This window comes from Neoarius graeffei, chromosome 24 (genome assembly GCF_027579695.1).
Source record: "Neoarius graeffei isolate fNeoGra1 chromosome 24, fNeoGra1.pri, whole genome shotgun sequence".
NCBI lineage: Eukaryota > Metazoa > Chordata > Actinopteri > Siluriformes > Ariidae > Neoarius > Neoarius graeffei.
In genome coordinates this window covers 49,936,220-49,961,682 of record NC_083592.1, presented here as the reverse complement: position 1 = coordinate 49,961,682, position 25,463 = coordinate 49,936,220, and the positions used below count along the sequence as shown (strand labels likewise).

The following is a 25,463-nucleotide window of genomic DNA, read 5'->3' as shown; positions in this document are numbered from 1 at the left end:
GTGTCGTTATAGGAAAATAAATCAACGGCGGCACGACACAAAGCCGGGTTACTTACGAGTTACCACCTCAAAGCTGATTGTTTTTCTATAACAGTGTTTAGTGTTATGAGATTTTGGCAACGTTGAAAAGGATACAGCGAGTCCTCTGGAGGCATGTTGACGTCTCCGTAGTAAATGTAGCGCAGCATGGACTCGAAGGCCTGTTTGCTCGGCACCATTTCTCCGATGGAGATGTTCACCTGTCCGTCCTCGGGCATGAACGAGCGGAACATCGCTTCAAAATAGCTAGCAGCAAAAAGGGATGGAGTGAAATGACTGACTACAAAAGTAATAAATCAGCAGCTTGTGATCTATTGAGAGTTCAGCAGGGCTGTGGGGGAAAAGAACATGAAGATGCACAGATCTTTCCAGAGTTGAGACTTTGTGGCCGGAGTGACAAAAGTTCACCTGGAGCGAGCTGCCAGAATGGCTTTGTGCGCTGGCCGAGGATGACCGTCCAACAGCAGGATGATGTCACAGAATTCCAGCCCCGCCCCTTCCAGATAAGCCTTCATGTCTTGCACCAGCGATGTACCTGTATGACAAACCACCAAAGAAAAAACAAAATCACAACTGCGAAAAGAAAAAATAACATCTGACAAAAATAACATCATAACATCTAACATCATAACATCTAACAAAATCAGCATCACATCTAACTCAAACATCTAACAAAAGCAACAGAACATCTAACATAACATCTGACAAAAGCAACATAACATCTAACATCATAACATCTAGCAAAAGTAACGTCTAACAAAAGCAACATAACATCTATCAAAAGTAACATCTAACATCATAACATCTAACTTCATAACATCTGACAAAAGCAACATAATATCTAACATAATAACATCTAGCAAAAGCAACATAACATCTAACATCATAACATCTAGCAAAAGTAACATCTAACAAAAGCAACATCTATCATAACATCTGACAAAAGCAACATAACATCTAACATCATAACATCTAACAAAAGCAACATAACATCTATCAAAAGCAACATCTAACATAACACCTAACATCATAACATCTAAAAGTAACATCTAACTTCATAACATCTGACAAAAGCAACATAACATCTAACATAATAACATCTAGCAAAAGTAACATCTAACAAAAGCAACATAACATCTAACAAAAGCAACATCTAACATAATAACATCTAACTCAACATCTAACAAAAGCAACAAAACATCTAATAAAAGCAACACATCTAACTCAACATCTAACAAACGCAACATAACATCTAACTCAACATAACATCTAACATTTAACTCAACATCTAACAAATGCAACATAACATCTAACTCAACATCCAACAAATGCAACATAACATCTAACAACATCTAACTCAACATATAACAAATGCAACACAACATCTAACAAATGCAACATAACATCTAACATCTAACAAACTCAACATAACATCTAACTCAACATCTAACAACATCTAACAAACTCAACATAACATCTAACAACATCTAACAACATCTAACTCAACATATAACAAATGCAACACAACATCTAACAAATGCAACATAACATCTAACATCTAACAAACTCAACATAACATCTAACTCAACATCTAACAACATCTAACAAACTCAACATAACATCTAACAACATCTAACTCAACATCTAAAACTCAACATAACATCTAACTCAACATAACATCTAACATAACATCTAATAACATCTAACTCAACATCTAACAAACTCAACATAACATCTAACAACATCTAACTCAACATCTAACACTCAACATAACATCTAATAACATCTAACTCAACATCTAACAAAAGCAGCATAACATCTAACAAAAGTAACATCTAACTCAACATAAAAGCAACAAAACATCTAATTAAAGCAACATAACATCTAACAAAACATCTAACAAAAGCAACATAACATCTAACATAACATCTAACAAAAGCAACATAACATCTAACAAAAGTAACATCTAACATAACATCTAACATAAAAGCAACAAAACATCTAATTAAAGCAACATAACATCTAACAAAAGTAATAACATCTAACAAAAGCAACATCTAACAAAAAAAACATCTAACTCACTCAACATCTAACAAAAGCAACAGGACATCCAACATGAAACATCACAACAAAAGATCTAACAGAAAACAACGTCTAATAACATTATAAAACATCACGTTATTAGTTCAGTATTATTCATTTTGAAAAATGATTGAAAGGCTCAGTTTGTTATCGCACAAAATTAATTTCAATCCAATCACATGACTGAGTCAATACAAGTGATTGGTAAATGACAACATGGTACCCGAAAACCTTCATCCACAGAACATGTGTGATGTTAGATCGAGCTACCTTACAATAATGATACTGATGATCACAAATCCTGGTTATTGCAGGGTGTTGAACGTCTGAGGATATGAAGATGTCACTCGCAGCTCAGATACTGAAATCCTGCTCACTAATGCCAGCTAGTTTGGGATTCGAAGAGGACATACCGTCCATAGAATATAAAGGTGCAGAGACATTCCTGTACATTTTAGTAGTGTATGTAGGATGGTATTTAGGTCTGTGTGTATTTTATATATATATTACACATACGGTACTGTGCAAAAATCTTAGACACCCTATTGTTTATTTTTTTCATACAAACTTTGTTATAGATTTCTATTTTATAACTTCTACATGATCGAGTCAGTAGAAAAACATTTTAGAGTCCAAATTTTTGTTTTCCAGTGTTACAGGAAAAAAAAAAAAAGTTTGTATCTGAGCAGCATATTCCATAAGAGAGTAATTTTCAGATTAAAAAAGAAAACATAATGAAGGCTGCTGGGTTTTGGGGCAAAATGAAGAAGCGAGTGTGACGGTCAAAGTGTCCAGAAGAACTGTGGCTGGTTCTAGAAGACGCTCAGTAAAACCTACAGCTCATTTCCTTCCATATAAAACTGCACTCATTGGACCTGAGACTACTATTTTTTTTTTTTTTAAAGCAAAGGGTCGTCTCACAGGGGCGGCACAGTGGTGTAGTGGTTAGCGCTGTCACCTCACAGCAAGAAGGTCCGGGTTCGAGCCCCGTGGCCGGCGATGGCCTTTCTGTGCGGAGTTTGCATGTTCTCCCCGTGTCCGCGTGGGTTTCCTCCGGGTGCTCCGGTTTCCCCCACAGTCCAAAGACATGCAGGTTAGGTTAACTGGTGAATCTAAATTGACCGTAGGTGTGAATGTGAGTGGTTGTCTGTGTCTATGTGTCAGCCCTGTGATGACCTGGCGACTTGTCCAGGGTGTACCCCGCCTTTCGCCCGTAGTCAGCTGGGATAGGCTCCAGCTTGCCTGCGACCCTGCAGAACAGGATAAAGCGGCTAGAGATAATGAGATGAGATGAGATGAGATGAGGGTCGTCTCACACCAAATATTGACTTGGTTTAATTTATTATTGTTTATTGCTTATAGTATTTTTTGAACGTTGAAACATTTCATTTCAGCCGAAAGTTTGTGGACACCTGTATGGACAGACCTATATCGACCGGTTGGTCCGAGTAGACTCTGGGAGGTGGCTGCTGTTTGCGTCGGACGATCTCCACGATGAGAGGAGTGGAAAGATGCTCAAACTCCTTGGTCATAATCACCTGATTAAAGTGAGTCTCCTTCACCACAAAGTTAAGGCAATGCTCCTGAGCAAAAAACACAAACGCAGGATGAGACAGAGAGAGAGAGACAGAATGGTCTCGTATTGTACTGTACATTTCTGTTAAAAACTCAAAATACGAGACGTCTTAAAACTTTTTTTTTTTAAGGTGGGGGAGGGATTATGGATGGATTCTTATTTTTAACAAGTACAAAAAAAAAAATCACGGTGACTTTTCCTGTAGCCTGATCCTGCAGCTTCTGACTTGTTCATCATGATCTAGATTTGGTGACACAATGATGACACAATGCTGTACACTGTAATGACAGTGAAGTTGCTTGAACTGGAGTCACACTTGGTAGAAAATGAGCTACATCCCTCAGCTTCCTGTTTGGGCTAGATCTTGTTTTGTGCAGTGGGAAAAAACCCCCAAAACAAAACACCCTTAAAGTCAGCGCTGTGTTGTAACCGTTCTTCTCATTTCTAACTTTGCTTTCATTCGGTCACCTTGAGCTGGTCGAGCTGCAGTTTGTTTGCATTCTCGCACACGCTGAGGACGTTCTGCAGGTCAACCGAGGCCTCGATGTACTGCACACACAGCTGCTCCAGCCGCGAAAGCTTGAAACTCAGGGCAAGTTTATATACGTCCATGATCAACAGGACATCTTGAACATGGCCTGAGGGAGAATCGGAGGAAAGGGAAGCGGGTTCGTTTAGAGGGTGTGACGTAACAGGTTTATTTTTTGATATAATATGTTTGTTATTATATGAAAGTGAAACAGAATGACTAGCGGTAATAGATAATGGATAGTTACCCCCTTCCCCCCACCCATCCCCAAGTGGTCCCCCCCCCCACCAAGAACTCATGAAGTGTCGTTGTGTTCCCATTTATCCATTTTAAAGGAAACCTGTTTAGTTACTGGATAAGATTTAGGTACTTTGTAATAAAAAGACCAACCTTTTGAGGAATTTAACGGCTGCTCATTCGGGCTTTTGATAAAACATTTAGTAGACAACCACAAATCACAGACCACAGCACTGACTTCATCGATAATCAGATCATTTAATTCTGTTAACAACTGATAACAACTCGGGTCGTCCTTCTCCTCTTTAGTCTGAATGACACGGCGTCCCTGATTTCCATAAAGAACTTCAAATTTTGATTCGTCTGACCACAGAACAGTTTTCCACTTTGCCACAGTCCATTTTAAATGAGCCTTGGCCCAGAGAAGACGTCTGCGCTTCTGGATCATGTTTAGATACGGCTTCTTCTTTGAACTATAGAGTTTTAGCTGGCAACGGCGGATGGCACGGTGAATTGTGTTCACAGATAATGTTCTCTGGAAATATTCCTGAGCCCATTTTGTGATTTCCAATACAGAAGCATGCCTGTATGTGATGCAGTGCCGTCTAAGGGCCCGAAGATCACGGGCACCCAGTATGGTTTTCCGGCCTTGACCCTTACGCACAGAGATTCTTCCAGATTCTCTGAATCTTTTGATGATATTATGCACTGTAGATGATGATATGTTCAAACTCTTTGCAATTTTACACTGTCGAACTCCTTTCTGATATTGCTCCACTATTTGTCGGCGCAGAATTAGGGGGATTGGTGATCCTCTTCCCATCTTTACTTCTGAGAGCCACTGCCACTCCAAGATGCTCTTTTTATACCCAGTCATGTTAATGACCTATTGCCAATTGACCTAATGAGTTGCAATTTGGTCCTCCAGCTGTTCCTTTTTTGTACCTTTAACTTTTCCAGCCTCTTATTGCCCCTGTCCCAACTTTTTTGAGATGTGTTGCTGTTAATTTTGTCCACTTCATAAGAAGCGTGTGACGAGTACAGACCTCGGCGTGGGTACTGGATCTTGTCCGTGTACAGGAACTGCATCAGCACCTCGAACGGCTGAGCCTCGGCCTCTCTGATGGACACCTCCAACAGAGGAGGACCTCCTGATGGCCTTAAAGTACTGGAGCCATCCTTCTGTCTGCCTGTTCCAGACTCCTCGCTCTCCTCACTGGCCTCATGTTTACTTCTCTACACACACACACACACACACACACACACACACACACACACACACATCCCTCCAAATTTAGACATGAGATCTAAAGAAGACATTAACACCTAACTCATCACAAATATAAAACACTCTTCAAAATAACATACACATAAGAAGATAAACTATTTACACTGACTCAACAGCAAAGAAAATAAAATCAATCCTGGCTTTTTTTTTCTTTTTAAAACAAAAAAAAAAGTCAAAAAAAAAAAAATATATATATATCATAATATGCAATCAGTTAAAGTAAATACTACTTTTTGTGTCATTATGTAAAAAAAATAATAAAAATAAATAAATAAATAGAAATTTGCAGCTGCGTAAAATGTTTAATGACACCAGATGCGGAGCTACAGCCTAAAAAACTCTGAGATGCAAATTTAAAACAATTTAAAGTCTTTCGATTTCATAAAATCGGTGAAATTTAGTTCACTCTGAAATATGGCCATTGTGATATATGTTTATTTCTGTAATATCTCACAAAATCTCAGGCCATTCTGTGGCTGGGAAGTTATTTAATTTGACGGGATTAAAGCAAATAATGTGCATGAAATCGCTTGCGTCGCGCAGTCAAGCAGACAGAGGAAGTCCGTGTGTGTGCGCATGCGCAGGTTTCTTCTTCTTCTTTTGGGTTTTACAGCAGCTGGCATCCACAGTGTCGCATTACTGCCATCTACAGGTTTACCTTTGACGGTGCACTGACAGTTACATCATTCTGTCGCTAAACGAACAGCTGATCACACCGAGGTGCTTGCTGAGCGCCGATATTTATTAGTTTGGTCCTGCGTTTCCTTTCCTTTGTATTTACAACCCCGATTCCAAAAAAGTTGGGACAAAGTACAAATTGTAAATAAAAGCGGAATGCAATGATGTGGAAGTTTCAAAATTCCATATTTTATTCAGAATAGAACATAGATGACATATCAAATGTTTAAACTGAGAAAATGTATCATTTAAAGAGAAAAATTAGGTGATTTTAAATTTCATGACAACAACACATCTCAAAAAAGTTGGGACAAGGCCATGTTTACCACTGTGAGACATCCCCTTTTCTCTTTACAACAGTCTGTAAACGTCTGGGGACTGAGGAGACAAGTTGCTCAAGTTTAGGGATAGAAATGTTAACCCATTCTTGTCTAATGTAGGATTCTAGTTGCTCAACTGTCTTAGGTCTTTTTTGTCGTATCTTCCGTTTTATGATGCGCCAAATGTTTTCTATGGGTGAAAGATCTGGACTGCAGGCTGGCCAGTTCAGTACCCGGACCCTTCTTCTACGCAGCCATGATGGTGTAATTGATGCAGTATGTGGTTTGGCATTGTCATGTTGGAAAATGCAAGGTCTTCCCTGAAAGAGACGTCGTCTGGATGGGAGCATATGTTGCTCTAGAACCTGGATATACCTTTCAGCATTGATGGTGTCTTTCCAGATGTGTAAGCTGCCCATGCCACACGCACTAATGCAACCCCATACCATCAGAGATGCAGGCTTCTGAACTGAGCGCTGAGAACAACTTGGGTCGTCCTTCTCCTCTTTAGTCCGAATGACACGGCGTCCCTGATTTCCATAAAGAACTTCAAATTTTGATTCGTCTGACCACAGAACAGGTTTCCACTTTGCCACAGTCCATTTTAAATGAGCCTTGGCCCAGAGAAGACGTCTGCGCTTCTGGATCATGTTTAGATATGGCTTCTTCTTTGAACTATAGAGTTTTAGCTGGCAACGGCGGATGGCACGGTGAATTGTGTTCACAGATAATGTTCTCTGGAAATATTCCTGAGCCCATTTTGTGATTTCCAATACAGAAGCATGCCTGTATGTGATGCAGTGCCGTCTAAGGGCCCGAAGATCACGGGCACCCAGTATGGTTTTCTGGCCTTGACCCTTACGCACAGAGATTCTTCCAGATTCTCTGAATCTTTTGATGATATTATGCACTGTAGATGATGATATGTTCAAACTCTTTGCAATTTTACACTGTCGAACTCCTTTCTGATATTGCTCCACTATTTGTCGGTGCAGAATTAGGGGATTGGTGATCCTCTTCCCATCTTTACCTCTGAGAGCCGCTGCCACTCCAAGATGCTCTTTTTATACCCAGTCATGTTAATGACCTATTGCCAATTGACCTAATGAGTTGCAATTTGGTCCTCCAGCTGTTCCTTTTTTGTACCTTTAACTTTTCCAGCCTCTTATTGCCCCTGTCCCAACTTTTTTGAGATGTGTTGCTGTCATGAAATTTCAAATGAGCCAATATTTGGCATGAAATTTCAAAATGTCTCACTTTCGACATTTGATATGTTGTCTGTGTTCTATTGTGAATACAATATCAGTTTTTGAGATTTGTAAATTATTGCATTCCGTTTTTATTTACAATTTGTACTTTGTCCCAACTTTTTTGGAATCGGGGTTGTAACATAAGGTCTTTTCTTCTCGCTTTCTGTTACTGTAGTCGGTCTTTCACGTTTCATTCGCACACTCACGTCCTCCATTTTTCTCTCCTGTTTCAAATTTGTATCCCACAATGCCTTGCGCAAGCAGGGAAAGCCCACCACGTCATGCATGACACAGTATCTTGTATTGCGTCACGGTGAAGTGGGAAAAAAAGAGCGGAGAATTTAGGGCCATGTGGCTCTAAATTCATTAATTGTTCTATTTTTTTTAAAAACTAATAAAATTGGAAGTCTGTGATCAAGTCAATTCAGTTGCTTTCGGTCCACTAAACAGAAATAATTAGGTGTCGGGGAAAATTCTTTTTATGACCTACACTTGAAAAATCTGAAAGGCAGTCTAGCTTTAAATGCATGAGGCAAGTAAACTAGTGCAAAAAAAAAAAAATTAAAGATGCTTTCAGACTGATGAGTCTGCTTGTGGAGAAAATTTGATTCTTTGGTCTTGTTTGGTTTCATTTTGCATATAATTAAACAAACTAGAAAGCAAACAAATGTTGGCTGAGGGGCATGCACGGTTGAAAACGTGCTCTTTCATTCGCTGGTCAGAAATACAGTGAAGGAAAGTGTTAATCAAAAAAAAAAAAGCACAGAGAGGACGGAGCCAGTGCTAATAAATGATTCAATAACTATATGATGAACTAAAACTTAAATAAATAATATGAAATCAAACTGGTTTAAAATATTTTATATACTACATCCAGCATTTATTTTCTTCTTGTTTGTCCAAATATCCAGAACAGACTGCCCGGATTTGATTCAGAGTCGATTCAGAATCAATTCAGAGTCGATTCACTTTCTCACTGTAACTCCGTGTTAGAGATCACGTGACTCAGTTGGACTCCGGAGTGTGACTGCTTTTATTCTCAGGTGCCTAAAGAATCGCACACAGGAAGCAAACACACCAAGGTAACACACTCAACACCGCACAGGTGAAAACACCTGAACGCTAAAGCACACACATCGAGCACTTTTTCATCTACTCCGGTGTCAGCACGGTAATCTCACACTGACTTGTTTCTGTCGATCTCTGGTCTGAAGAATCTTCTTCCGCAGCCACTGACATCGTGCTGTTACTATGGCAATATGGCCCAGAACCCTCTCCTCCCTCTAGAGACAGCAAGTGATGAGACAGAAAGAGACAAAAGTAAATTTACATTCCGGAGGCATGTGAACAGCGAAAAACGTTACGAGAGTCATAAAAATCTCAGCTATTTTTTTTACAGCAGTAAAGCGTTAAATGGATCATTATGGGATGCAGACGGACCTCTCCGAGGATAAACTCCACGTCGCAGAACTGTCGGTTTTCCCACAGCTTTCCGTAATCTTCATGAAGGGTGCATTTCGGATAGCAAGAGAACTAATAGAATAAAAGAGAGGGGAAAAAACATAATGGGGAATTCGTGTAACCTGATCAAGAATTCAACTTTATTCACATACAGTATATAATATACGTAAGAAAGAAAATTTACTAAAAAGCTTAACGCAATTTTATATCAGTGTTGTAGTCGAGTCACTAAACCTCGAGTCCGAGTCCAGTCTCGAGTCCACAGTGTTCAAGTCCGAGCCGTTAAAAAAAAAAAACTTTCGAGTCGAGTCCGAGAACAAGACTCCAACCGCACCGTTTGACGGCGGCTGTTTTAGCGCCATTAACATTAGTTTGTTCCTGAGCATGACGCATGAACAGGTGAATGTGCTTCTCTTTATCAGGGAGTGTGAAGTATTCTGTCAGAGATGGTTGGGAGACGGATGTAAGTGCAGAAGGTGTGTTTATTAATACAAGTGAAGACACATAAACAATCCAGAACGGCAGGCAAAATCGTAAAATGGTGAAATGGGCGACAGGTCGAGCGAGGCACAAACAGGCTATCGTAGACTCGGCAGGACCAAAGACGAGAAACAGGAAGTCAGGGATCAGGAAACCAAACAAGGAAATAAGGCTTGTCAGCAATGCAACTCAATACTTCGCAAAGTAAGTGCGTTTTCAGAGTTTTTGTGCAGGCACGCTGATTGCGCCTTAATCCTGTGCAGGTGTGAGTCATTTACGGCGCGCGCGCGTGCGAGAGTCTGCTTGGCGCGCGCGCTGTCCGGAGCGCACCCGAGAATCTATTACCCCTTTTCCACCAAATCAGTTCCAGGGCTGGTTCGGGGCCAGTGCTGGTGCTGGTTCACAACTCGTTCAACTTGCGAGTCAGCTGAGAACCAGTTTGCTTTTCCATAGCTCGCGGTGCTAAGGGAAGCCACGTCATTACGTCACTGTATACGTCAGTTACATTTGCATAAACCTTGGCGCGAATATCGAAGCAAAAACAACACAGAAGAAGCAGCAGCAGCAACAACAATAATAATAATGGATGACTTTGCGTTTGTACAGCTGCTGCTTCTCGTCACTTAAAAATGGCGACCTTTCGCGGTCTTGTTATTGTTGTTGGTCTTAACAACTCCGCCCCCCCTGCTGACGCAAGCGGTTCTTTCCTCTGGCCCAGCAGAGAGTTGGTGCTAGCCTGGAACTGGTTTTTCTGGCCCCAGAGCCAGTTCTTTGTCAGTGGAAACAGAAAACCCGGTTCCAAACTAAGCACTGGCCCCGAACCAGCCCTGGAACTGCTTTGGTGGAAAAGGGGCATATCTGATGCACGCACCAAGGCACACAGGTGTGACACTCTGACACGAAATTCGTACAAAAATTAATGTAGATATAAATATAAATACCTTATCCCAAATTATTATGACATGTTACAAAAAAATAAAGAAAAAAAATCCAAGTCCTCGTCTCCAATTTACAAGTCCGAATGCAGTTAATGCACGAGTCCGAGTCATCAGTGCTCAAGTCCAACTCGAGTACTACAAGCCTGATTCTATATAAAACACACAAAGAATTTGCAAACAATAGTTACTACAATTATTGATGCAAGTTGTGTGTGGCTGTTGAAACAGTATAAACTTTTGTGTCAACAGCCACCCATGTCATATTAAATTTTTTTTTTAATTAAAACGAGATCTATACAAATACACAGTGTGGCTAAATACACTATACTTATTTACACATGACTCTACGCATACTTACACTAACAGTAAGCCGATAACTTATATCATTACAGAATTTTTAGGGTATAAAGAAAGAAATGCTTATTATTGATTTAAAATAAGATATGATTTTAAGGCTGATTTAAATAATGGACGTGATGCTAAGTTTTTGATTCTTGTGGGAATTCCGTCCCCGAGTCTGGAGACGGAAAATTAAAAGGAAAATTGACCATAATTTGTCTTGGCAGTTGGATGAACAATATTCCCCTTCGCTGAAAATTTGGTGTGGTAAGAATGTTGTTCGTTAGCCATCCTGAACAGATTTCTAAAATGTTTTAGGAACTACTGAGTTATTATTTACAATTTTATACGCTGGGACATACGTATTCAATTTGAAAAATATTCTCAAAAGTTAACATTCCACGGATATTATATAATTATAGAAAGGAGCAGCATGTTCCCTTACGCTGGCAAAGAATTTTTTTTTCTTAGAAGGCTAAGACTGGGTACATACAAATTAATTAATTAATTAATTAATTAATTAATTAATTAATTAATTAACTAACAAACGTACATTTTACTTAAGTCGTAATACAATGAAGCGAGGTCTTTAATTGAATTTATACCACAATGCTGTTGAATGTTGATTAATTTTCTCTACCAGTAGCTGCAATTCATAAGATTTATATTGAAGTGTTCATTTTCATACTCGTGTCTATAGTAACAGCTAATTCAAATGGATTTAAATGTTGGCCATGATATGCACACAAGGTAGTCATAATAATAAGCAGATTAAAAACGTTTGATGTTTAACAAACACAAACGTATAAAAGTAGCAAAAATACTATTAAGTATTAGTTCCTTAAAACATTAGTTTAAGGAAGTTTAATTTATTATTAGTTTAAGGAAGTTTAAGGTAGTTTATTATTCGTTTAAGGAAGTTTAGTTTATTATTAATTTAAGGAAGTTTAGTTTATTATTAGTTTAACAAAGTTTAGTTTATTAGTTAGGTTAAGGAAGTTTAGTTTATTATTAGTTTAACGAAGTTTAGTTTATTAGTTAGTTTATTTTATTATTAGTTTAAGGAAGTTTCATTTATTATTAGGTTAAGGAAGTTTAGTTTATTAGTTAGTTTATTATTAGTTTAAGGAAGTCTAATTTATTATAAGTTTAGTTTATTAGTTAGGTTAAGGAAGTTTAGTTTATTATTAGTTTAACGAAGTTTAGTTTATTAGTTAATTTTATTCTTAGTTTAAGGAAGTTTAATTTATCATTAGGTTAAGGAAGTTTAGTTTATTATTAGTTTAATGAAGTTTAGTTTATTAGTTAATTTTATTCTTAGTTTAAGGAAGTTTAGTTTATTCTTAGTTTAAGGAAGTCTAATTTATTATTAGTTTAAGGAAGTTTAGTTTATTAGTTAGGTTAAGGAAGTTTAGTTTATTATTAGTTTAACGAAGTTTAGTTTATTTTATCAGAATCACTTTTATTGCCAGGTATGTGAACACACATGAGGAATTTGACTCCGGTTTCACGTAGCTCCCTTAGTACAAACAGGAAAAAAAAAAAGCGTAGACAAAAAAACAAAACAAAAAGCTATGTACATGTAGAAGGGTAAATATATGTATAGACAAGGAATATTAGATTAGATTCACTTTATTCATCCCACATCGGGGAAATTCACGTGTTACAGTAGCAAGAAAATGTCAAACAGATAACAAATAAAACTGAAATAAAAATTAGACAAACGAAGGATTAAATACAGAGGGCTATTTGCATTATCTACCGTGAAAAAGTAGAGAAAAATTGCCGTATTGAGAGGCTCGGAAAAACTGCACATTACAGGTAGACTCCGTATATATACACACACACACACACACATGCATAAAAATAGTTTCGGGCCTATATTAATTGCACATAATAATTGCATCGATGAGAGATGGCAGAGGTAGTAGTGGTGAAGTAGTGCAAATATAATGACAAACAGGTTATTGGTGCTACGTTACAAGTTGTGGGTGTTATCCAGTCTGACAGCAGCAGGTATGAATGACCTGTGGTATCTCTCCTTCTTACACCGTGGGTGTAGCAGTCTACTACTAAACGAGCTGCTTAAAGCCCCCACAGCCTCATGTAGGGGGTGAGAGGGGTTATCCATGATTGAGGTCAGCTTGGCTAACATCCTCCTCTCACCCACCACCTCAATGGAGTCCAGAGGACAGTCCAAGACTGAGCCAGCCCTTCTGACCAGTTTATTCAGTTTCTTCCTGTCCCTGTCTGAACTTCCACATCCCCAGCAGACCACAGCATAGAAAATCGCTGATGCTACCACAGAGTCATAAAAAGTCCTAAGCAGTGTCCTGCACACACCAAAAGACCTCAGTCTTCTCAAGAGGTGGAGACGACTTTGGCCCTTCTTGTACAGGACATCTGTGTTGTTAGTCCAGTCCAGTTTGTTGTTGAGGTGAACACCCAGGTATTTGTACTCCTCCACGATCTCAATGTCCAAACCCTGGATGCTCACTGGTGCAATTTGAGGAACCATCCTTCTGAAATCGATCACCACCTCCTTTGTCTTGCTGGCGTTGATGCGCAGGTGGTTCAGTTCGCACCAGGCGACAAAGTTGGTGATGACCTCTCTGTACTCCACATCGTCCCCCTCTGACACATGTCCAACGATGGCTGTATCATCTGAGAACTTCTGGAGGTGGCAGCTGTCCGTGTTGTAGCTGAAGTCAGATGTGTAAAGAGGAAAGGAGAGAGCACTGTACCCTGTGGAGCCCCTGTGCTGCAGACTACCACATCAGACGCACAGTCGCGGAGCCTCACATACTGCTGTCTGTTAATGAGGTAGTCGATGATCCATGCAGCCAGGTGGCAGTCGACACCAGCTCCCTCCAGCTTCGCCCTAAGCAGTGATGGCTGGATTGTGTTGAAAGCACTGGAGAAGTCAAAGAACATGATTCTCACAGTGCTCCCAGTGCCCTCCAGGTGCAAAAGTGACCGGTGTAGCAGGTAAATGACAGCATCATCCACACCAATGCCTGGTCGATATCCAAACTGCAGGGGGTCCATCTCGCTGTTCACCAGGTGTCAGAGGTGGGAGAGAACAATCCTCTCCATGACCTTCATTAGGTGAGACGTTAAAGCTACTGGCCGAAAGTGGTTGAGCTCCCTGGGGTGCGCAGTCTTGGGAACTGGAACCACACATGATGTTTTCCACAGAAGTGGAACTTTCTCCAGACTGAGGCTCAGGTTGAAAATGTACAGAAGAATCCCACAGAGCTGATCTGCACAGTCCTTAAGCAGTCTGGAGTTGATACCATCAGGGCCAGCAGCTTTCCTTGTCTTGATCCTCCTCAGCTCCTTCAACACCTGATCAGCTGTTATGGAGAGGCGAGGGGTGTAGCCGAGGTGTGAGTCCTGTAGAGTGAGGTCGGGGGTGGAGTGTGTGGATTGGTCTGGCAGGGATCAGAGAGGGGGTGATGTGGTGTGAGGAGGGAGCTGTTGGTGTCAGAGGTATTATGAGGGGGGTGGAGTGATATCACAGACCGGTCAGGACTATGGTGAGTGGGGGAGGGTGGGGTGGCACAGTCAAATCTGTTGAAAAAGAGATTCAATTCATTTGCCCAGTCTTGGCCCCCAGATACAGGGCCCCTCCACTGTCCTTTGTGTGGCCAGAGATAGTTTTCAGGCCTCTCCATACCTCTCCGGTGTTGCTGTTATGTATATATGCTTTTTTTAAAAATCTTTTGGTGCAAAATGGTGCATAGTGCAAGGATGACTTAGTAAATATAAATATACAGTGTGCACAGAATGACGGTATGAGTGTGCAGATATTTCACAGCTGATGTTACTGATATTTGAGTCCGGTTTTAGCTGTTCATCACAGAGACAGCCTGAGGGGAAAAAAACTGTTCTGTACAGTGTTCTGTAGCGTCTCCCAGAGGGGAGAAGTTTAAACCGTTTGTGACCAGGGTGTGATGGGTCTGCAGAGATGTTACCTGCCCGTTTCCTGACTCTGGACAGGTACAGGTCTTGGATGGAGGGCAGGCTGACACCAACAAGGGCGCAGATAGCACAGGGGATGGGGGGGACATGTCCCCCCCAGATTTATAGTGACCCCCGTCTGTCCCACCCACCCACCGTCCCTACGTAAGGCGCCACACATAGGTAGAAAAAGTGAGGATTAATGTTCCGTTAGTTAGACTAACTTACACTGCAGCACAAAGTTGAAATGGCAGCAGCAGCAGCAGCAGCCTTGTCAGTGATCAATCCACATTTTCCCCTTCTTGAATCGGTGTAGGCTGGAGCAGATCCTTGCAGAGTTGGGAAAGCAAGGTGTTCATTTTTCACGTAATTCTCGGTTAATAACACTGCACATCTCATCCATTTGATAGCAGCGGTGTTTCTGCTGCGACTAATGGTGCGTTCAGTTGTACTCGTAAGTTTGAAGTCGGAAAAGCATTGAAATCCAGCATCTCCCAGCATAAACGTTGGGGTTTTTGTTTCATTTCATTAACTGGACATTTTTTTCGAATTCCATGTTCCATGATGTCCCAGTTTTTAAACTGGGAAGCGCTCAGTTCTGAGGTTATGTTGCTCGGAGCTCCAAGTTCCGACTTCCAATGTAAATGTAACGCACCATCTCGACCCCGGGGTCCTAAGGGGAGCTGGGGACTTTGCCTGTCGCGGTAACCATAGTGATCATAAACAACTGTCTAATGACCGAGCTGGTGATCTTTCTGCCACATTAAGCCAGAGAAGAGGGGGGAAAAAAAAATCACAGCGTTTGTTTCAAGAACCAAAAGATGTAAATATCCTCTGCCTGTTGCCTTCCCAGATGTGACAAATACTTGTTTTGTAATGTTGAGTAGCTAGTCTGATAATAATAATAAGAAGGAATTTGGACTTACCTGAAATAGGCTAAATGTAAAATAACAGCATTCTAGGCTGTAGGTGAATATCTTTTAATGTTGTTATTTTTATGTCTAAATGTTATTTTAGTAAGCAGCAACTGTTAACTGAAATTATGAGATTCAAGATGTTCACATTGTCCTCCTGGCCTGCAGGCAATCCCTGGTGGGGTCAACAATGAAAAAACAAAAAACAATTAGCTACAGCGTTTTTTCAAAAACCGAGCAATGTTGACCAGGTAGGCCTTTGTCTACCAATGTTCATTCAGTTAGAAAACTCACAATTCGAATGTATATTGAAGCTTCAGTACACACACACACACATATACATAAAAAAAAAAAAAATCTCCTTCTCACCCCCGGCGGGGGGGTGGTATCCATGTCATCCTCAAGCTCGGGTCCTCTACCAGATATCAGCTGGATAGTACAGTGGTAATGCTCACTGACTATGACGCAGGAGATTGGGGTTCGAATCCCGGTCGGGGCAAAACATCATCCAGTAAGGGTCCTTAGGCAAAAACCCCTCATGATATATCAGCCTACCTCAGGAATGAGTGAAAACATAACTGAAAGAGTCATACCGGCTCAGACGTCGCCCGGGTCAACAAGGTCTGCGTCAGTTGCTAGGGAACCAGGGCAAACTGATGAGAAATGGGCTACTGGAACAAGACATCGATGGACGAGGACAGAAAATTTGGATTTGCTGGAATGCTACTATACAAGCAATCCCAGAGAGAGGGGATACATGCAGAGAATGTGGGACCATTGGATACTTCGAAACCCACAATCAAGGCTAACAAAGAAACAGCTATTAGCCCAGTGTTCCAACATCCATAATCGAAATCTGCTATCACAACTAGAGATTAATGAAATACAACAACGATGCTACGGCAAGGGGGAGCCAGGAAGACAGGTCAGCGGGGAGATGTCATCATCCCCACAACCAGAGATTGGGTACCAAGCCCCAACAGCTAACAGCCTCAACACAAGAGCTGCTGACCTGAGAAGGAAGATCGTGACCCAACTGGAAACCTGGAGCCCCCGACGAATACCGAAGCTGAGTTGCCAAGTACCTTCAGAAGATCTACTAGTAGATGTGAATGCTGCTCTGAAGACAATCTCCACAAGAACCATCACTGAGACCAACAAGCTGATACTATATATATAGTAGCAGATAATATAGTATAGCAGATAATATATATATATATTAGTGCTGTCAAAAATGTTGCGTTATTAACGCGTTAACTTGACTCAATTTTAACGGCGATAATTTTTTTATCGCGAGATTAACGCTCTGTGGCATGATGTAGGTTTTTCATAAGCTTTTGAAACTGCCAGGAACTTGGAACAGAGACTTTGGTTAGAAAACCGATAGCAGCTCGACTGTAATGCCACGCCCTGCACAGCCAGAGTCCTCTGCGCCCCCCCAGAACCAGCGCGGGCAGGGCGCGCTAGTAGAGATGGGATTTATGGCTCTTTGATGGGATCCGCATCTTTGTGATCCGTTCTTTGAAAAGAGCCGTTCAAAAGACTGGCTCATTTGGCTCTTTTTAAATATTTATTCAGTTTTAAGAAGACAGCGTGTAAAGAAGCCAGATCCCTCTGAACTGTAAACTCAATGCTATCCCAGAAATCCTTCCTGTAATATGTAAATTTGGCCGCCTCTGATTGGACAGTGCGACGCATCAACAGGCAGAAAGTGTAAAAGTACAAAATGTGTTAAGTGAGCTGAAACAGTAAAGATCAGATTCAATGCAATATTTATCAACGAACAACTTAAACTTAATATAATAGTGTACTTTATATTAGAATCAAGCATGTCAAGCCTACTGTCACTGTGTAACCTGTCTCTCTTTAGTTGTAGACTAACTCAAACAGTAGATCATTTCACTCATGGTTCTCTTGCTAGCCCCGCGCCGGTGCTCGGCTTAGGTTTCACTTTGCAGTGGCTGTATCAAGACATGTTATACTTTGCAATAAAAAAAACAAAAACATTGGTACAAAGCAAGCCCATTCACTTTTATATGCTGATAAGAGAATTACAATGGTTTTTTATGTGACAAAAATGTGCGATTAAATTGCGATTAATCGCGAGTTAACTATGACTGTCGCGACATTAATCGCAATTAAATATTTTAATCGCTTGACAGCACTAATATATATATATATATATACACACACACACACACACACATACATTATATATATATATATATATATATATATATATATATATATATATATATATATATATATATATATGCATTTACACAAAATGGAATCATTTGCTGACAGCTCAGTCCCCCCCAGTTCAAAAATCCTATCTGCGCCCCTGGACACCAATAATTTTCTCTGCAGACCTTATTGTCTGTTACAGTCTGTTCTTGTCCTGCTTGGTGACCGATCCAAACCAAACAGTGATGGAAGAGCAGAGAACAGACTGAATAATGGCAGAGTAGAATTGTGTCAGCGGCTCCTTAGGCAGGTTGAGCTTCCTGAGCTGGCGCAGAAAGTACAACCTCTGCTCAGCCTTTTTGATGATGGTGACTGTGTTGGTCTCCCACTTCATGTCCCGGGAGATTGTGGAGCCCAGAAACCTGAAGCTTTCAACAGCAGTCACAGTGTTGTTGGTGATGGTGATGGGCGGCAGGGTGGGGGGGTCTGCTCCTAAAGTCCACTGTCATCTCCACAGTTTTGAGCGTGTTCAGCTCCAGATTGTTCTGACCGCACCAACAGACCAGCCGTTCAACCTCCCGTCAGTATGCAGACTCATCACCGTCTCGGATGAGGCCGATGACCATTGTGCCATCTATTATTAGTTTAATGAAGTTTAGTTTATTATTAGTTTAACGAAGTTTAGTTTATTAGTTAGTTTAGTTTAAGGAAGTTTATTTTATTATTAGTTTAAGGACGTCTAAGGAAGTTTAATTTATTATTAGTTTAAGCAAGTTTAGTTTATTATTAGTTTAACAAAGTTTAGTTTATTAGTTCCTAAAACATTTAGAAATCTGCTCAGGATGGCTAATGAACAGCATGCTTACAACACCAGATACTATTAATAATTATTTACAACACCATACTATTATTTATGGAAGGAGTCTCCAGTGTCAGTGCTTCGTAACTTAGTAACAGTCAGTCAGTTTTCCACCACAGGAAAGTCTTCAGGACAGAATAACATGGCAACATGACAAGCTGTGCTTTTTAATGACTGCTTACAGCGTAAACACGATAACCTGTTTCACATACAACACGAAATGTGACTATAAAGGGATAAAAATGTAGCTATAAACAGATAATAGTATTAAAAATTGCAATCCTTGACACATAAGAGCAATGAAACACTTGAGGACAAGATCTTTAATGTCTGAAGAAAGGGCCGTGTGGATAAGCTGCTCACCTGAAATCTGTACATCTCTCCACTTCGAACGTTGTTGTCGACTGTTCCTCCGAAAATGTACATGGCATCGTGGATCACCGCGGCTGCGTGGAACAGCCTCCCGCTAGGCATCTGAGAGAAAACAGCCCACGTTAGAGTGAGAGAAAAAACAATCACTTCCTAAATTGCTGATGTCACAAGCAATATGACTGACAGTCTGTTATAATACTTCACTACACGCGACGGTGAACGAGTTTACCTCGCTGTCGGTGCTGGGCTGAATCACCTCCCAGGTCTGAGAGTCCACATCGTAGCAGTGCAGCTCATTGGGCAGCGTGTTATCTGCCGCTCCACCAAACACATAGAGGTGGCGGTCGAATGCTACCATGGTGTGGCCGTAACGTCTCTGCGGCGGCGGCGGGGAACCTCTGAGTAAATGCTCGGTTGGGATACGGGTCCATCTGTGAGAAAAGAAGAAAAAGAAAAAAAACGCTTCAGGAACTCCATCTGATGAACGAAGTATATCTGAGTCATGAAGCGTATATAATTTGGCAAGTGGATCTGAGCCAAGAAAAAAAACCCATCCGATTCACTAAGTGCATCTGATTCATGAAGCAAATTGATTCACGAATATCTGAGTCACAAAGCATATTTGATTCAGTCTGTACATCTGCTTCATGACGCATACCTGATTAACGAAGCGCATCTGATTCACTAAGTATGTCTGATTCATGAAACATATCCGATTCACGAAGCATATCTGATTCAGCCTGTACATCTGATTCATGAAGCGCATCCGATTCACTGAGGGCATCTAATTCATGAAGCATATCCGATTCAGTCTGTACATCTGATTCATGAAGCATATCGATTCACAAAGCGTACCTGATTAACAAAGCGCATCTGATTCATGAAATATATCGATTCACATCTGATTCAGTCTGTACATCTGATTAATGAAGCGCATCCAATTCAGTCTGTACATCTGATTCATGAAGCATATCTGATTCAGTCTGTACATCTGATTGTCTGTACATCTGATTCATGAAGCGCATCTGATTCACAAAGCATACCTGATTAACGACGCGCATCCGATTCAGTCTGTACATCTGATTCATGAAGCGCATCTGATTCACGAAACATCTGATTCACAAAGCATACCTGATTAACAACGCGCATCCGATTCAGTCTGTACATCTGATTCATGAAGCGCATCCGATTCACTGAGTGCATCTGATTAACGAAGCATATCTGATTCAGTCTGTACATCTGATTAACGAAGTGCATCCGATTCAGTCTGTACATTTGATTCATGAAGCATATCTGATTCAGTCTGTACATCTGATTCATGAAGCATATCCGATTCAGTCTGTACATCTGATTCATGAAGCATATCGATTCACAAAGCATACCTGATTAACAGAGCGCATCTGATTCATGAAATATATCGATTCACATCTGATTCAGTCTGTACATCTGATTAATGAAGCGCATCCAATTCAGTCTGTACATTTGATTCATGAAGCATATCTGATTCAGTCTGTACATCTGATTCATGAAGCATATCTGATTCAGTCTGTACATCTGATTGTCTGTACATCTGATTCATGAAGCGCATCTGATTCACAGAACATCTGATTCACAAAGCATACCTGATTAACGACGCGCATCCGATTCAGTCTGTACATCTGATTCATTAAGTGCATCCGATTCACTGAGTGCATCTGATTAACGAAGCATATCTGATTCAGTCTGTACATCCGATTAATGAAGCGCATCCAGTTCAGTCTGTACATTTGATTCATGAAACATATCTGATTCAGTCTGTACATCTGATTCATGAAGCATATCCGATTCAGTCTGTACATCTGATTGTCTGTACATCTGATTCATGAAGCGCATCTGATTCACAAAACATCTGATTCACAAAGCATACCTGATTAACGACGCGCATCCGATTCAGTCTGTACATCTGATTCATGAAGCGCATCCGATTCACTGAGTGCATCTGAGTAACGAAGCATAACTGATTCAGTCTGTACATCTGATTAACGAAGCGCATCCGATTCAGTCTGTACATCTGATTCATGAAGCGCATCCGATTCAGTCTGTACATTTGATTCATGAAGCATATCTGATTCAGTCTGTACATCTGATTGTCTGTACATCTGATTACTGAAGCGCATCTGATTCACGAAACATCTGATTCACAAAGCATACCTGGTTAACGATGCGCATCCGATTCACTGAGTGCATCTGATTAATGAAACACATCTGAGTCAGTCTGTACATCTGATTTGTGAAGCATATCGATTCACAAAACATCTTTTTTCATGAAGCATATCCGATTAGTCTGTACATCTGATTCATGAAGCATATCTGATTAACGAAGCATATCCGATTCAGTCTGTACATCTGATTCATGAAGCGTATCTGATTCACAAAGCGCATCCGATTTAGTCTGGACATCTGATTCATGAAGCATATACGATTCATGAAGCGTATTTGATTCAGGAATCACATCACAGTCATGAAGTGCATCTGATTCACGAAGCATATCTGATTCAGTCTGTGTATTTAATTAATGAAGCGCATCTGATTCACTAAATGCATCTGATTCACAAAGCGCATCTGATTCATGAAGCATATCTGATTCAGTCTGTATATTTAATTAATGAAGCGCATCTGATTCAGTCTGTACATCCGATTCATGAACTGCTTCTGATTCATGAAGCATATCCGATTCACAAAGCATACCTGATTAATGAAGCGCATCTTGATTCACTTAGTGCATATGATTCATGAAACATATCAATTCACGAAGCATATCTGATTCAGTCTGTACATCCGATTCACGAAGCGTATCTGATTCAGGAATCACACCACAGTCATGAAGTGCATCTGATTCATGAAGCATATCTGATTAACGAAGTGTGTCTGATTCACGAAACATACTGATTCGCAAAGTATATCCGATACACGAATCAGATCACATTCGTGAAGTGTATTTGATTCAGGAAGTGCATCTGATCAGCATTTTGTGTAACAGATCCATCTTTAGTGGACTCACATGTGACCTTTAAACTCGAACTGGAAAAGGTTGTTGGTGATTTTGGCTCCACTCTGGCCAGAGAAGACGAACATCTTGTCCCGGCACACAGCGACAGGGAAGTTACAGCAGGATGGGGGAATCTCGCCGCTCTGCTCGATCTGCACAGATCATCATTGCGGTATTTGGTAGAAACACTTTATTATACCATTTTAGATTAAAGAGCAAATCAAATGTAGTAAAAGCTTACAGTCCACTTTACTCAGTGTCATTAGATTAAGCACTCTCTCTGTATTAAACACTTCGTCTGGTTTATCTTTGTACTAAATTCACAGCCTCAGAAGCCTCACACACCTCCTCCCAGCAGGCCTGCTCTCGATCCTGAAGACCTATAGTCCACATGTCATTCAGCCTGAGGGGGGAAAACATCAGATTTACACTCTAATAACCTTTTCAGTAATGAGGGCCTCTAATCTGCCTCATGACATGCAGAGATATTAAAGAATATCAAACATATTCTGAAGACAACGTCGTTTTTTTAAAGAGTCATAAAGCAGAGTGTTTAATGTTAGACGTCATAAACATACCTTGCATTTCCATCATAACCAGCAAAGATCCACAGCTTATCGTTATACACCGTGGCCCCATGGGCGGAGCGCGCTACTAACCTGAAATATTGAGAAAAAAATGTTTAAGAAGCTGCACAAAACTCGACAACTCAAAAAAATAAAAATTTTTAAAAGGGGGAAAAAAGGGCAGAAAGTTTTACCTTCCTTCCACCTTCCATTCTGTCCACTGCCCCGTAGCAAACTTGTACTCGAACAGATCGTTTTTGTTTTTCAAGTTGGAGTTTGAATAGATATCTCCTGTATATCCACCTAAAATATATATATACACACACACACACACACACACACACACACACACACACACACACACGTATTTAACAACAAAACTAGAAGTTCATCTTAAAACGCTCACTTGATACTATACTGCATCGTACAGGGAGGAAGAAACCACTTTAGATTTGTCTTGTTCTTTATTAACAAGCAATTTAAGTAAAATTTCTTCATCAGGATGGAAAAAGCATGAAAATAAATGTTTAAAAAAATCATTACACAGTTTAGCAGAGCACTAGTGCCACCTGCTGGACAAAAAAAAGAATTGTGCAATTTTCAAAATGTATAGCTGTGTCTCAAATTGCGTGCTATAATTTATTATTTTTTTAAAGATTTTTTTTTGGGCTTTTTGCACCTTTATTGGATAGGACAGTGTAGAGACAGGAAATGAGCGGGAGAGAGAGACGGGGAGGGATCGGGAAATGACCTCGGGCCGGAATCAAACCCGGGTCCCCGGATTTATGGTATGGCGCCTTATCCACCTGAGCCACGACGCCCCCTATAATTTATTTAATCATATTTTTTAAAGTACAGCCCCAATACGAAAAAAGTCAGGACCCTGTGTAAAACAAATAACCAAAATGAGATGATTTGCAAATCATGGAAACCTAACATCGTATTTCATTGAAAATAGTACAAAAACAACATATCAAATGTTGAAATTGTATTGCTTTAATGAATTTAGTGCCAGCAACATGTTTCAAAAAAGTTAGGACAGCGGCAACAAAAGACTGGAAAAGTTGTGTAATGTTTAAAAAAAAAAACTAATTTGGTTAATTGGCAACAGGTCAGTCACATGATTAGGTATAAAAAGAGCATCCCAGAGAGGCGGAGTCTCTCAGAAGTAAAGATGGGGAGGAGTTCAGCGCTCTGTGAAAGGGCAAACAGTGCAACAATTTAAGAATAATGAAACATTATCAATGTAAAATTGCAAAGAATTTGTGGATCACATCATCTATGGTCCATCGTATCATTAAAAGATTCAGAGAATCTGGAGAAATCTCTGTATGCAAGAGACAAGGCTGAAAACTGACACTGGATGCCTGTGATCTTCAGGCCCTCAGGAGACACTGCATTAAAAGCAGACGTGTCTGTAGTGGAAATCACCGTACGGGCTCAGGAACACTTCAGAAAACCATCGTCTGTGAAAAACACTTCATTACTGCATCCACAAATGCAAGTTAAAAACCAGTGTGGCAGCAGGGGCGTGGTCAAGCGCCGGTCTGTGACAGGAGGGCGGAGCCAGGGAAGGTGAGTGGCAGAATCGCTACACCTGACGGTAGTTAACCTGTGTTTTGTGTGTGTTTTCCCAGTAACCGCTCCCTGTTTAAGGAGGCAGAGAGAGAGCAGAGGGAGCGCGACCCGGGACCGGATGCAGAGTGTGTTTGTGTGTGTATTTGGGCTAACGCTGCGTAGACTGAAAAGTCGTGAAAATAAATAAGCCTTCTCTGCCTCTAAACGTTGTCCTGCCGTCCTCTGTGCTCCACCCACACTTTATCCGCGCTACAACCAGATATAAACAATATCCAGAAACACCACCACCTTCTCTGGGCCTGAGCACTTTCACGATGGACTGAGGCGAAGTGGAAAATTGTCCCGAGGTCTGACGAATCAAAATTAGAAATTCTTTTTAGAAATCATGGACACCACGTCCTCCAGGCTAAAGAGGAGAGGGACCATCCGGCTTATTATCAGTGCAGTTCAAAAGCCAGCATCTGTGATGGTATGAGGGGGCATTAGTGCACATGACATGGGTAGCTTGTACATCTGGGAAGGTTTCATTAATGCTGAATGGTATATACATGTTTCAGAGCAACATGCTGCCATCCAGACAAAATCTTTTTCAGGGAAGGCTTTCCTTCTTTCAGCAAGACAATGCCAAACCGCTTTCTGCACATATTAAAACTGCATGGCTCCGTAGTAAAAGAGTACAGGTGCTAAACTGGCCTGCCTGCAGTCCAGACCTGTCTCCCATTTAAAACATTTGCCACATTATGAAGCACAAAATACGACAAAGGAGACCCCGAACTGCT

The 25,463-nt window shown here is 40.6% G+C and overlaps 1 protein-coding gene across 1 annotated transcript in view; it reads right to left on the bottom strand.

Annotated features, from left to right (window-relative positions):
- Nucleotides 1–25,463, bottom strand: part of lztr1 (leucine zipper like post translational regulator 1) — a 43,949-nt gene that overhangs the window by 11,518 nt on the left and 6,968 nt on the right. Inside the window, exons 5-17 of the mRNA XM_060907429.1 lie at nucleotides 23,301–23,409; nucleotides 23,119–23,199; nucleotides 22,886–22,943; nucleotides 22,553–22,692; nucleotides 19,742–19,943; nucleotides 19,504–19,614; nucleotides 9,440–9,532; nucleotides 9,187–9,282; nucleotides 5,510–5,699; nucleotides 4,166–4,335; nucleotides 3,548–3,704; nucleotides 448–574; nucleotides 136–285 (exon numbers count right to left, since the gene is read on the bottom strand). Of these exons, the coding sequence (XP_060763412.1) occupies nucleotides 136–285; nucleotides 448–574; nucleotides 3,548–3,704; nucleotides 4,166–4,335; nucleotides 5,510–5,699; nucleotides 9,187–9,282; nucleotides 9,440–9,532; nucleotides 19,504–19,614; nucleotides 19,742–19,943; nucleotides 22,553–22,692; nucleotides 22,886–22,943; nucleotides 23,119–23,199; nucleotides 23,301–23,409 (1,684 nt within the window). The remainder of the gene's footprint in view (nucleotides 1–135; nucleotides 286–447; nucleotides 575–3,547; nucleotides 3,705–4,165; nucleotides 4,336–5,509; nucleotides 5,700–9,186; nucleotides 9,283–9,439; nucleotides 9,533–19,503; nucleotides 19,615–19,741; nucleotides 19,944–22,552; nucleotides 22,693–22,885; nucleotides 22,944–23,118; nucleotides 23,200–23,300; nucleotides 23,410–25,463) is intronic.